Here is a 14,321-nt window from a genome sequence, read left to right as displayed (position 1 = left end):
ATTACAGCTTTTTATGATGAATATGCAATAATTCAACGTATTTTGTAATAACACACCAAAACTGCTGTCTTAATGTACTGTATGTGTCTCACTTAAGTATTTTATCAATCAACCCCCGCAATACCTATGAATACTGTAAGCATCTAATAGCTTATGTCTAAATGTGGCAAAAGTATCACTTATTGCGTTCAAGAGTAGTAAGTGTGACAAAAGTCGGGTGTAATTACACAATGAAGGGCAAATGTATAACACTGTGGCAAGTTATTACAAAATGTGGCATTCTTACATAATGCATTATAACAAGGCATTCTAGTCCAATTTCAGGACTTTGATCATATTGAACCCCTTCTACAAATTTACAGTTTACAGTATTTTTTTGTGGGTCTATCTTAATAATGAGCATAATCCCTGACATAATGCAACTGATAACAGATGTCACAAAGAACCCGTAGTGAGAAAGCACAAGCACTGAGCAGAGAGTAAAAACGAATAAAAAAAACACAAAGGTCAAAGAAGAAGACGAGCCTTTCAAACTAAGGAGGCTGATTTGGGCAATGACATTATTCTTCATACTGTAGTTTCCTCACAGTAGGTTCTTATGCGATCTACATTTTCAACCCCCTCAACCAAATGGACTTTTCAGTCAGTTTGTAATGGAGCTGCTAATGGCCTGGACTCCCAGTAGCTGTGATGAAAAAGCCTCCGTCCTACATTTTTCGTAATGCCTCAAAGTGGGGGGGTAAAAGATCCCAGTGTCCCCCATATTCCGGCTTCCATGACCATGACCACTTCCTCCTTTTTATCAACGTTTTTATGAGAGATAATTTGTGTGTGTGTGTGTGTGTGTGTGTGTGTGTGTGTGTGTGTGTGTGTGTGTGTGTGTGTGTGTGTGTGTGTGTGTGTGTGTGTGTGTGTGTGTGTGTGTGTGTGTGTGCGCGCCCGTGCACGTGTGTGCACGTTTTTGCCAGGAGGCTTTTAGGAGGCATGCACGCTGTGAGCTTTATATCAGAGGGAGGTGATTTGGGCTTGGAGCCGGAGATAGATCCTTCCTTCTGAATGTTCTCGGTGTGCAGTCCCTGGCTCTGTGGAGAACTTCTCACACCTTCCTCCGTCTCTTTCTCTTCCGGCAGCTTTTTCGACGCGTGGCGGCTGCACTCCCTGGGATGGAGAGTATGCAAGAGACCAGCAAAGAGGGAAGTATCCTTTGACAAAAATTTAAAAGGGAGTCCTTTATCGAGAATGAACAACAACAAACAGAACATGAAACTTAAAGTGCTTAACATTCAAAGAAAGCAATCAATAATAATAATAGCTGCAGGCAGCAATATGCGGGGTCCATGCAGTTTTCCCTTCGCATCGACACCAATTACAAATTTTCAAGTTCCCATGCAACGTAGCATCAGTTCATGCTGTGGCTCGTCTTTACATCAGCATTACTACTAAAACGAGTTTCCGTTGAACGCAGCATTGGCTGACGTAATGGCACTGTGGGTCCAGGTCCAGAATTACTACTACAAGCCGATACACTTGTTGCGTGTTATTACTTTCTCCTAAAAAGTTAGAATGTGGCTGTCTGGTACCTGTAGTCCACAGAGACCTGCCTTACGGTGTCTCTGTGGAAGGAAATCACTCCGTGTAAAAGTTCCCAACAACAAGGTTCCATTCAACAGACTGAACACTGCATGTCCCCTAAATATAGCTGCAGGCAGCAATACACTGGGTCCAGTTTAGTCATGTTAGGTACGTATTACAGTTTTCCAAGGTTCCGTGGCTGGAAAACCTGTCGTGATCAAAGGTCACTCCGAGTCCGCCGTGTCCACATCGAGGTTGGGGTGGAGGGACGCTTCTTTTTTTTTTTTTTTATGTAGATTTAATGTTTTGGAAATAAATTGTGTATAAATAAAGACACCGATCCCATCCATCCATTATCTATACCGCTTATCCTCCTGGGGTCACGGGGGGCTGGAGCCAATCCCAGCTGTCATTGGGCGAAGTACACCCTGGACAGGTCACCAGTCTATCAAAGGGCTAAATAAAGACATGTTTACTTTAAATCAAGCATATTATTTTTGTCGGATATTGTTAACGTTTTAAACATGTTTTTAAGTACGTACTGTATGTTGGTTACCAGTGCTTCATTGGCTCATGTGTCCAATCACCGTGGACTTACGTCTGCACCCATCACTGTGCACTTACGTCAATTATGTCCCTCAAGAGCTGTGTTTTAACAATTACGATCATTCCAGGATCATGCAGTGCAGAGACAAAAGAAAGGGACGGTTCCTCCAGAGGTTCTTAAAACTTGTTGCAGTGCGAAAACTCCTTCTGTGACCGTTTACTGTTTTTCGGGGTTTCGTGAAACACAGCACGAGTTACAGTTTTCTGAGTTTGCATTAAACGCAGCATCAATTGATAGGTTGTCTGTCTTCGTCGGTGGTACACAACCTTTGCCAGCTCAGGAGCCACATGAACAAAAACTTTTCGCAAGAGCCACTTCCCTTTCTAACATCAAACCATTATGCATTTTAAAATAAGGCTACTAGTAATATCTTATTAAGGAATGAAAAGCATGGTGTATGAAAACATTTCAGTTTATTATTATTATTATTACCATACCATATTATTTTTACTATGTTTTTTAATACCAAATCCTTATTAAGATTGTTTTCCCACTGTCTCACCGATTGTCACACTGCAAATCCACGTGAATGCAGCCTAACCTATTCTAGCGCTGTATTCACATGGATTATGGGGGACGGCAAAGAATAAATAATAATAACTAAATAATAGTCTTCACAAACAACATACAACCCAAAGTGCTTCACATAAATAGGAAGCAATCAAAACCTAATAATAAAAACACAAACAATCTTAATGCATTTCATAAAAAGAAGTAAATATTATACTCAATTATGGGACATGAGTCATGTTTTCTTTTTCTTTTTTCTTTTTTTTAACCAGTGCTGTCAGCATGCTGGACATACAACACAAGAGTACTTGAATGCCATTGCATTCAGGACAGAGTTAGTCTGCAAGTGGAGTTCAAGTTCTCAACCTGCAATGCAACTCTTTATTAATTCTTAAATTATCAAGAACTGCTGCAATAACTCTGTCCTGTGCTCGACCTGTAGAATGACAAGAGCACAGTTTTTGGTTATGGAGAGCCACCACCAACCCCCCTCTTTGGAGAACTATTGATTATGTTTGGGTCTATAAAAAACTGATCACTACTCCAAGATCGGGAGAAACACCACAGTGAGACAAATAAACATAGAAACAAACAACTTTTACACAAAAACATCAACATTGGATGACAACATGTATTGAAAAACAGTGAATTAGGTCCAGGAAAACTAACTACAACTGGTCACGTGGCCTCTTCCTGTCGTTATTATGGCAGCAAATGAGGGAGGAAAGGAGAGGAATGCAACCGGGAGGTTGCTGGGGTGCACTTGAAGCAGGTGTGTGTGTGTGTGTGTGTGTGTGTGTGTGTGTGTGTGTGTGTGTGTGTGTGTGTGTGTGTGTGTGTGTGTGTGTGTGTGTGTGTGTGTGTGTGTGTGTGTGTGTGTGTGTGTGTGTGTGAGTAAGATGTCCACCGGTGAGTGTACATGACTTATCCCGATTGGCATTGGTGTAGAAGGTCGGTAATATGTCGCGGCGCCTCCAAGCAGCAGAAGGGGCCCCGAAGCCCCCCCGAACTCCGCAGTCCCGTGGACACACTACGGCTGCAGGAAAGCCCCGAGTACCCTGCCCTGTGACCACAAAGACCCCCGGGCCCCCAGAGAAGCCAGAGGGCCGTGGATCAACCCCCACACCCAGCCCCGAGGAGCATGACCCAGTCCCAGGGAACACGAGGAGACCCCGCACCCCAGGGGCACACACATACAACCAACCCCCGGGTGCAGGCACAAGACGCAGCCACCGGCACAGAACCAGGGCCAGGGGCGCAAGGCCCGGATCACGGCCCCACATGGACAGACCGACACCCCGCCCAAGCCGCCCGCCCCACGGGTGAGCCGGCAGGACCCCCATGCCCACCCACGGCCTGCACAAGGGGGAGGCCCGTCCCATTGTAGCCGACCAGACGTGACCGGGCGTGAGTGCCAAGTGCCCATACACGTAGCAGCGTGTGCCCAGTGCGGGGCACCTCAATGTTACACCCGCCCCGGCAATGCCGGCAGGCTGCCAGGTATACAGGCCCTCCGCAACCCCCAGAACCCAGGGCGCCCGCGGCAGAGAACACGCCGCAGAAGCAAAAGGCCAACAGCCACCACCCACACCCCAACCCACACCCACAACGGCAAGCAGTCCCCCCAGGGGCCCCGGAAGGCATCTGGCAGCGCTCTCCACAGCCCCGCCAGGTCGCAGCACATCCCAAGCCACCAGGCACAAGCCGCCAGGACTCCAGCCAGGCCGGGAGTTGAGGCCCACCCGACCGCACCCCGTCCAACCACACCCCGGCGACCGGCCACCCCGGAAAAAACCCCAGTGCTCAATGTGTGCTGTTGGTAATTGCAGTTAAAATTGCGTGGTTGGGGGTGCGAGTCCTTCAGGCAAGTCAAACCCGAATCATTCGCACTCCTGTTGTCCCACAGACCCTGATCCGATGGAGTGTTCGGAGTAGGATTGGTGTGCGAGTGTATGTGTTCTAAGCTAATGTGAGAGGGATTCAAATTTTGGGACGGACGAGAAGCACGCTTGGGCAGGAGCGTGACAGGCAAGATGGCAGCTGCCTGCCGCATCCCTATGCACATAGCCTGCACCCCGCCCATCCCGCAAGCCCTCGGTCTATTGTGTATGTGCTGAGTATGAGTTTTGGCACTGGGCGAGATAGGCGAGTCGTGACCGGATCGATCCAGGGGCGCAGCAGGCCGGGGAACAACAACGCAGACCCCCTACCCCTGGACCCAACCGCGCCCCAGTGCGCCCACTTCCCGTACCTGGTGGCAACCAACCTACAGCGACAGCCAAGGGAGCAGAGCGTCCGCCATGCGCCTCCGCCATGTCAGAGCAGCTCCGCACCCCCATCCGTCCCCTGGTCAGCCCCGAGCCGCCGAGCATGCAGACTACAGAACAGCGTGCGGCAGACGGCACCCCCACCCACAGCCCGACCCCCCAGCGACGAGCGCCCCGCGCACCGAGAGCGTCGGAGGGCAGGTACCCTGGCAGCCAGGTGTAATGACAGGAAAAGGAGGTAAAGGAGCAGGCGCCACCACCCAGACTACCCAACTCCCCCGTGGGGCCCCAGGATCCCCCAAGAACACAGGCCCACGCACCACGGATGTCCCCAGAGCAGCCCAGGCATCCACCCAACCTCGGAGCCCTGGCAGACCAGGAGGACCCCCACATGCCCCAAAGCACAACGAGATTGCACGACTTAGGAAGACTCAAGTATTAAATGATGGAGTTATGTCAGTGATAAAAGTAGCCCATATTTCATTAAATGAATCAACATTGTTTTGGGATATTGCCAATAGTTTTTCCATTGAGATGTTATCTATTAATAACTGCAACCATTGGGATTTGGTGAGATTATTTCTCTTTTTCCAATTGAGTAATATTGTTTTCTTGGCCATTGTTAAGGCGATCAAGATGGGTTGGTGGTGTTTCAGTGGCGGGTCGACTGAGGAGAGGTCACCGAGAAGACATGTGGATGGGGAGACTGGAATGCTGCGACCCAGAAGGGTTGATAGCTTCTTGGTGATGTTGGTCCAGAATGCTAGGATAGGTGGGCAGAGCCAGAAGGCATGAGTCATCTCTGGTATCAAGGGAACGGGGGGAGCAAATGTCTACATCCACAAAACCCATTTTGAACATTTTGTGTTCCGTGATATGGGCTCTGTGCAAAATCTTATATTGGATGAGTTTCATTTTGGAGTTGCGGGTCATAGAAAAGGTGTAAGCTTCCACAGGTTGATATCGGTGGGAAAAGCAAGGTCTCTTTCCCATTTCTTTGTAGGTAAAGATAAGGTGTCATCTGTTTTTAATATAAGTTTATATTCTGGAAAATTGATTTTTCAAGTGACCGATATGAGTGAGATGTTCAATCATTTCAGGTGATTGTAGGATGTCGTTCGTCAATTTGATTTTAACTTTTAGAGACTGCTGTAATTGAAGGAATAGAAGGAAGCCGTGGCCACCGGTATTATACCTTTGGGTTAAGGTTGGGAAGGATATAAGCGAATTGTTTTCAAAAATGTGTTCCAGATGAGTAATTCCTTGTCTTTTCCAAGACCTAAAGATTATTGGTCTGTTTTTAACCAAGAAATCTGGGTTGTGCCAGATTGGCTTGAATTTGTTTGGAGATAGTGTGACCACTGAGTTTGAAGAATTTCCACCAGGCTGACAGAGTTGTTGCGATAAATGGGTTTTTAAAGCAATTATGTTTCCTTATCGATTCAGTAAGGAATGGGAGATCGGATAATGATAACTCCTGACATTCAGATTGTTCAATGTCTCGCCATCCATGGGCCAATTGTTGCTCTGTTTGTAACCATTTAATTATAAATTGAAGATGGTTTGCGAGGTAGTAGTATCTAAAGTTTGGGGCTGCTAGGCCTCCACAGTCTTTTTCTTTCTGAAGTGTTGCTAGTTGAATTCTCGATTTCTTGTATTTCCAATAAAATTTGTTGGCTATTGAGTGAGTATTAAACCAATGTACTGTTGGTTGCACTGGGGTCATTGAAAATATATAGTTTATTTTTGAAGTATATTCATTTTCATTGCTGCTATCCTACCAATTAGTTAGATGGGTAGGTTGTTCCATCAAATGAGGTCTTCTTCAGTGGATTTGAGCAATGGAGTGAAGTTAGGGGTAAACAAATCTGATAGATTGGAGGAGATATCAATACCAAGGTATCTAATATTGCCCGTTGTGATGGTTAAGTGAAGTTTCTGGGTTGCAGCATTACAGTCCCCCTCACTGAGTGGTAAGACTGTGGTTTTAGTCCAATTTATTAAATAGTCTGAGATAGCTGAGAATTTAGATATAAGATTGAACACCTCCGGTAGGATTGATATTGGGTTCCGTATGTACAACAGTATATCGTCTGCACACAAACTGATTTTGTGAACAGTTTCCTGTTTGTATGCCTACAATATTACTGTTTTGACAGATAGCCGCCACGAGGGGTTCAATAAAGATGGCAAATAGTAAAGGGGAGAGCGGGCATCCTTGTCTTGCCCCATTGTAGAGTGAAACGCTGTGAAGTGTAACCATTGGTGATGACAGAAGCAGATGGAGAGTTGTAGAGGATTCTGATCCATTAAATGAGGGACTCTCCAGAGCCAAATTTGTTGAGGATTGAAAAGAGATATGTCCTATTAACTCTATCAAATGCTTTTTCGGCATCCAAAGAGGCAATAATAGTATTAAAGTTGTTCCTTTGAGATATTCTGATCAGACTAAATGATGCATATTGCTGGATGAGTGTCTGCCTTTGACAAAGCCTGTTTGGTCTGGGTGAATTATAAATGGAATTACTTTTTCAATTCTGTTGTAGTGTTTTACTTATAATCTTAAGGTCGCAATTAATAGGGCTTATGGGTCTGTAACTGGAGGTGAGGGTTGGGTCGTTATTGGGTTTGAGCAAAACTGAAATGAGAGCAGTATTCATGTGTGGAGGCATGGTGGAGGTTGACTTGACCTATGTAACCATTCTGAAGAATAATGGGGAGATAGGTGGCCAGAAGTGTGAATTGTTGAATTGTGAAGTGTAAAATTCCACTGGGTAGCCATCTGATCTAGGTGATTTATTGTTGGCCATAGAGTAAAGCGCTTTCCTGAGTTCTTCAAGAGTAAGTGGTTGATCTAAGGTGGTAGCCTGCTCCGTTGAAAGTTTAGGAAGGTCAATATCATAAAGGAATGAGTGAATGTTTGATATATATTCGATTTATTGAGTGATATAGGTTATTATAAAAGTCTCTAAATATGTTATTAATGTCTTGCGGAGAGTATGTTATTCTACCCTGTTAATCTTTGATGGCTGTTATAAGTGTTTTTTTCTCTATCATGTTTCAATTGATTGGCAAGAAATTTACCGGATTTGTCATTTAATTCAAAATAATTTGCTCTTGTTCGTTGCATAAGGAATTGTGTCTTTTGATGGATGATAGTATCAAGTTGAGATGTAATTGTCCTGATCTCATTACGGATTTGCTCAGAAGATGAGTGGGCTTGTTGGGAGTGCAACTCCTTTAGTCGCTGTTCGAGTTGATTTTGGCATTCTTGTCCTTTCTTTTTCTTGTGAGTGGAGAATAAAATAATACTACCTCTTAGAACTGCCTTAGCTGTTTTCCAAAGTAAGCATGGTGATTTTTCTGGGGAGTCATTCAGTTCAATGAAGGAAGTCCATTCTCTTGAAAAGAAATGCTTAAATTCTTTATCTGTCAAAAGTGAGGTGTTAAACCGCCACCTGCTGGGAGGGTTCCAGTTTGTTTCATTTATCAGGTTGAAACTTATCGGCCCGTGATCGGAAATTACACAAGGGTAGATTTCTGGATTAGTGATTTTGGACAGTGCGGAGTTACTTGTCAAGAAAAGGTAGATTCTAGACTCTAAACTCTGGTGGGGTGGTGAATAATATATGTATTATCTAGAATGTGGGTTATTTGATCGCCAACAATCCCCAAGAGCAAGATCACTCATATTGTTTTATAGTGTCCGACGAACACCAGGATTTGGGAATATTTCTGGCTTGAGAACGGTCTAAATTTGGATCCAGTACTGTGTTGAAGTCTCCTCCCAATATGATAATTGATTCAGAGAATTCTAAGAGTTTTGAAAATATATTGTGAAATAAATTTGGGTCATCCTCATTGGGGCCATAAATATTAGCTATGGTTAATTTGATGTTACCTAAAATCCCATTAATCATTATGTAATGCCCTTCTGGGTCTGATATTGTGGTTTTATTTTGATATGGGATACTTTTATTGATCAATATAGATACACCTCTTTTTTCTGAGTTGTATGATGCGGAAAACATCTGATTAATAACCCATTTAGCTTTGAGTTTGAGGTGCTCAGATGCAGTGAGGTGGGTTTCTTGCAGTAGACAGAAGCTGGGGTTCATCTTGGTGAGGTGAGTTAGGATTTTGCTACGTTTAGCAGGTGAGCCCAAGCCTCTCACATTCCAACTTACAAACTTAATGGGTGTCATTGAAGCTACTTAGGGGGTGATGGCACAGTGCATCCAAGGCAATAGCTATACTACCGTTCCCATGCTTTCCCATCGAAAAGTCTGGGATTTCCTCCTTTACATTCCTTTTAACTGCCATAGTATTGTAGGAAGTTTGTGGGGATACATAACTACACAAACAAATGACAAGTAGACAAAGAAAAACACAGAACATTGCGGGATTAGACATACATAGAGTGAAAGACATTAAAGAGTAAGAGTGATAGGAGAAGTAAGGAGAGAGGGATTAGGGAGGTGAGATGATGAGAGAAGTATGGAGGGGGGGGAATTAGGAAGGTGAGATGAGAGTGAGCGATATTTTAAATCCTGACATAGATAGCATGCCTATTCCTACATCTTGCAGTATATAATAACCAGAATTACAAGAATGCATACATTATGATCAGAATAACCAGGGTGTGGTGGAGGAGTCTCAGTATTACAGACCATCCATATTTAATTTATCAACAACCATCGATACGCGTTTACCCTTCTGCCTGTTCTCCTTCAGGACAGGATACAGCACTTTCCGTCATTCGTTGATCTCCCAGGGGAATTGATCGTTCATTCCCAGCGCTGTTCCTTTCATGAGTCATGTTTTCCAATACATTTCATTATTTCTCTTGAATTATTGATCTCAGTTATTAGTCTTGAACAACTCCATGCAGTTGTCAAATAAAAACACTACTACTAATAATAATCATGATAATGTAATGTATTTTTGAAAGTTTTGTGATTTTGAAAAAGGGGAGGATTATCTGAACCTGTTTGTAAATCCACGTCTGGAAGCGGTGCAGTAGATATGTGACATGTTCAGGTTGAGTGTCTCTCTCTGTGATGAATAACCAGGATCTGGTGCTGCTGTCTGTCTGTCTCCAGTCGGCCCGGTGACATCTTTCCTGCTCTTCTATCTCCCATCTGCTCATATCTGGGGTCACGGCTCGCTTGTTTTTTTTTTAGCTTTTCTCCATGTTTATTATCCCAAAACAACCTCGCAAACAGTGCTTACCTTTCACCCTCAGAGACTTTATTGATATTAAAAAGGCAAATATATGTAATTCTATTGAAAGGTAGGTCTGAGAACTGAATGGGCCAGTCAGTATTTACCGGAAGCTTTTTCTCTAATGCGCCAAAGGGAAAGGCTTTTGCTTTGGTCTTTAGTTCATTAAATACCTGCCTCTTTATGCTTCGCCCTGGAATTCTAACAGCTCTATACATTGATGCTGTGCAGTCAAGTTTATAACAAAAAAAAAAAAAAAAGCAATTTGTTAAGGTAACGTTTCAGCACCATGTTGCGTTTTCCCCCAATGTTTCAAATGTGATTTTTCAGATTTTCACTATGAAAGGCATTTCACATTCAGGTCTCTAGGACTAGGAAATTCTTCTGCCTCCTCCTCTTCCCGGTTTGGAACTAATTAAAACAAATTTACTCTGTACACCCCCATCACTATGTAAATTAAGACTATTAAGAGTTTTAAAGGCCTCATCAGGGGTAGACACGTGCATGCTTCATTTCGGACTTCACAAAAACACCCGTCCTCACTTCCATAGATCCTAGATGTCGGTGCCGTCTCCATGGAAACGGTGGGCGACTTATCAAAACATCTCTCAGTTCATAGAGCTCATTACTCCATCCGTGTCGAGCCGCCAGATAGTCTCCTGAAACGCAGCGCCGCATTCGTCTCCTGTCTTGTGAACCTTGGTGGATCTTTTTTTTCCACCATGACACTGAATTTATTGATTTGTTTGACCTCATCGTCCCCATTTTTCCCAAATTTTCCCAAATATTCCCCATCTCCAGTCGCTCACATTCAGCCAATTACCATCGTCACCGGCGCCAGATTGTACTACGTACTGTAGTGGGGGGACACAAAGTGAAAAGGGTGGGGGTGGGGGGAGGGTCCCGTTACGCACGGTCCTTTATTTGTTTAAGGAAACCTTTAATAAGGAAACGGAACCCGATAAACTACATGTAAAATAAAAACACATTGTCTTTATACGGACAGTGTGTCAGTGTGTAAGGAACGAGGCACGTGGACGTGGAGATCACGGCACAAATTGCTGGAGGTGGAGCTGAGCGAGCAACAGACACTTTGTGTGGCCACAAACAACAGCGATAGGCTTTAGACGTTATCACAACGTTCTATTACCGTCATACCTGGTGGAGACGTTCTCGGCAAAAAACATTCTTTGTAATGCCTCAAAGTGGGGGGGGTAAAAAATCCCAGTGTCCCCCATATTCCGGCTTCCATGACCACTTCCTCCTTTTTATCAACGTTTTAATGAGAGATAATTCATTGGTGTGTGTGTGTGTGGGTGTGGGTGTGTGGTGGGTGTGTGTGTGGTGGGTGTTTCGGGAAGCCTTTAAGGTTTACGACGTTATCAAGGTGATTTAGAGGGGCCGGCGACTGTTTTCTAGGGATGGCGGTGCACGGTGTGGAGCGGACCCCGGCCCCTAATGGAACGGCTCCTGTGTTGTTATTGCTTTTCTGACCGGTATCGATCTTGCCGGAAAAGAGGGAACCGTCAGCCCGCAACGTTTATGCCGCCGTAAAGGGCTGATGGAAAGTAAATCTAAAATGTTTGTATATATATTTACAACACGGGGATGCTGTTAACATTGTTGCGCGGGGTCACGCAAGGACAGGTCATCGCGGGTCACCTCAGGGTTCCTCTGTTCTTTTGTGTTTTTCCCTTGTTTGCATCATACTGCGACTCCCCGACGTCTCCAAGAAAGATTATTTGGCGTAGAGACGGGAGTTTCAACGGATATTTTTAATCAGTATTTATTACTCTTTCTCTCTCTCGTAATTGCCTGTTTTCAAATTGGAGCTCGGTGGCTCATATTGATTTACAGTCGACATTGAGTCCCCTTCACCTGTGGTCCTTTTCTGTTTCTCCTTTTCTGTTGGGTTTTTTTTTCTTGTTTTTTTACGGTGGAACAATTTGGTGCCTGGACTCGGCCTATTATCTTCACTGCAGAGACCATCTAGTGAGCGACTGAGAGGGAGGGGAGGTAATCCTCGGAGTAACCCCACCGAGACTGTAACTGCTTCCCAAATGGAATTCTTCAGGAGTCACCGGCACATTCCGTCCGAATCATAGTTTCATTAATTCTCAGACAGAACGGTGTGAATAGATGCATTTCTCACTATTCAGACGGCAGCTATTGCTTCTAGGGCCGATGGCACTTTTCCAATATTGATGCGATTCAGAGTCCAAGACCTTAACTGGGGGCTGATGCCGATCCATTACATTTGCTGGATACTGGATGGAAGAAACTTCTACCATAAATTTGGTGTGGCTCTTGGTATTGGATTTTTGCATTGGGAATATTCCCAATCCCATAGCAATTTCTATTTTAGTATCTGAAAATCCCCAGAATAAAAATCAAATGGTGAAGCAAAAAGCAAAGCAAAATATTGTATTGTAAAAACAAAAAAGGAAATACTATATAAAAAACAAAGTAAAAATATACACTATATAAAATATAAAGAGAATATATTTTAATTACATATATTATTTATTCAATATCCAAATATCTGCTTTAAAATCAGAATTACTATATTAACAAATTCAAATGAGGTTGATTCATTTATTAATTATTAAGGTTGAATAATTCAGATAAAATTGTTACATAATATAGATCATATCTTCTCATTAGAAATCATTGAAACTAAAAAATATGGAGTAAATAATTGTTTAATACAATATAACAATGGTATTATTTCATGACGATACCGCTGAAATAATACTAATAACTGATCCCCCAGCCCAGTTGACACCCAAATGTGTCTTTTGGAGCGGAGCAGCAGTAGTTATATGGAGCCATCTAGTGGAAGTGATGCGAAACTACAGGCTGTTGACACGCTCAGCCTGGTGAACAATTCAGGACATTTCATTTGGATGACATAAGATAAGATGCATTCTTGCAAAATTGTTGAAAGAATGTGGCTCTGTCGCTCTGTCTACGACTCTTCATTCTTACGATATTTCTGATTTTATGTTTGATGTGAAACCTTAACCTTTTTCTCCAGTGATCGACATCAAGTTGGACAAACCGCAGGAGCCCCCAACCACCGAAGGAGGATGCTCCTGTTAATACTTGACAGCAAACTGGAACACATATTTCACACCATATGCTTGTTTATTTTATTTTATTTTTATTTTTTGTTGTTTTTTTCTTTCTTCCAATTGGTTTACGTTGAGATTAGCTTGCACGTTGGAATTTGGCCTTTATAATCTGAACATCGGTCACCGGTTGGAATTATCACACGTATGAAATTGGGTTCAGAGATGTCTGTAATCTGCTTTGTTTCATGAAATTGCCAAAAAGTCTTAAAAATCTCCAAGACAGAGAAAGACCTGAGAAAAGACCATACGGATATACAGTACACACTTTCTAGGTAGGACGGTAGGCCTCCTTTTGTTTCTTATGTATTTTTATAAATTCAGGGAAATCCCTCTCTGGAAGGTTACTTTTTGAAGATGTCACCTACCGAGCTCTCTCTCTCTCTCTCTCTCTCTCTCTCTCTCTCTCTCCTTGTGACTGAGGTCAAGCTAAAATAACTAACATCTGAGTATCCTAACGCATGCGTGAACATAGTTTTTGGGCATAGTACTGCATTGCACTGTCGACCGGTGTACACAAGTTTGATAATGTCATTGCTAATATTCCACCAGTGATCGAATGCACTCTCTTAAGAAAAGACAAAAGTAGTTAAATGTCCTTTGCTTCACAATACTATCGAACTGGATTTGTACTTTTGAGTGTGTGTGTGTGTGTGTGTGTGTGTGTGTGTGTGTGTGTGTGTGTGTGTGTGTGTGTGTGTGTGTGTGTGTGTGTGTGTGTGTGTGTGTGTGTGTGTGTGTGTGTTCACTTGTGTAAGTGTGTGGCTTTTTGTACATGCAGCATTATGATGCAGTGGTCGGTAGAGGCCCAGTGCCAAGGCGTGTCACCGACTCATGTCCTCGCCACGTTTTGAGTTTGGTAATAGAGAACCGCGTTGAGGGCGTTGTTTGTTTTACAGCAGGTGGAATGGATGAGACACGCTCACCCCAGCGTGTGATTCTGTGATCATCTGGGTGGTTTGTGAGGAACAGTCATCCACGTGCAGCGCAGTAAACAAAGCGGAGGAACAC

The 14,321-nt window shown here is 43.6% G+C and overlaps 1 protein-coding gene across 1 annotated transcript in view; it reads left to right on the top strand.

Annotated features, from left to right (window-relative positions):
• Positions 1-13,313, top strand: part of rab6ba (RAB6B, member RAS oncogene family a) — a 55,146-nt gene extending 41,833 nt beyond the window's left edge. Inside the window, exons 7-8 of the mRNA XM_080016571.1 lie at positions 1,131-1,197; positions 13,217-13,313. Of these exons, the coding sequence (XP_079872697.1) occupies positions 1,131-1,197; positions 13,217-13,281 (132 nt within the window). The 3' untranslated portion in view covers positions 13,282-13,313. The remainder of the gene's footprint in view (positions 1-1,130; positions 1,198-13,216) is intronic.
• The last annotated feature ends 1,008 nt before the right edge of the window (positions 13,314-14,321 follow it).

Source organism: Zeus faber (genome assembly GCF_960531495.2).
Source record: "Zeus faber genome assembly, chromosome: 1".
NCBI lineage: Eukaryota > Metazoa > Chordata > Actinopteri > Zeiformes > Zeidae > Zeus > Zeus faber.
This window is presented reverse-complemented; position numbering and strand designations above follow the sequence as displayed.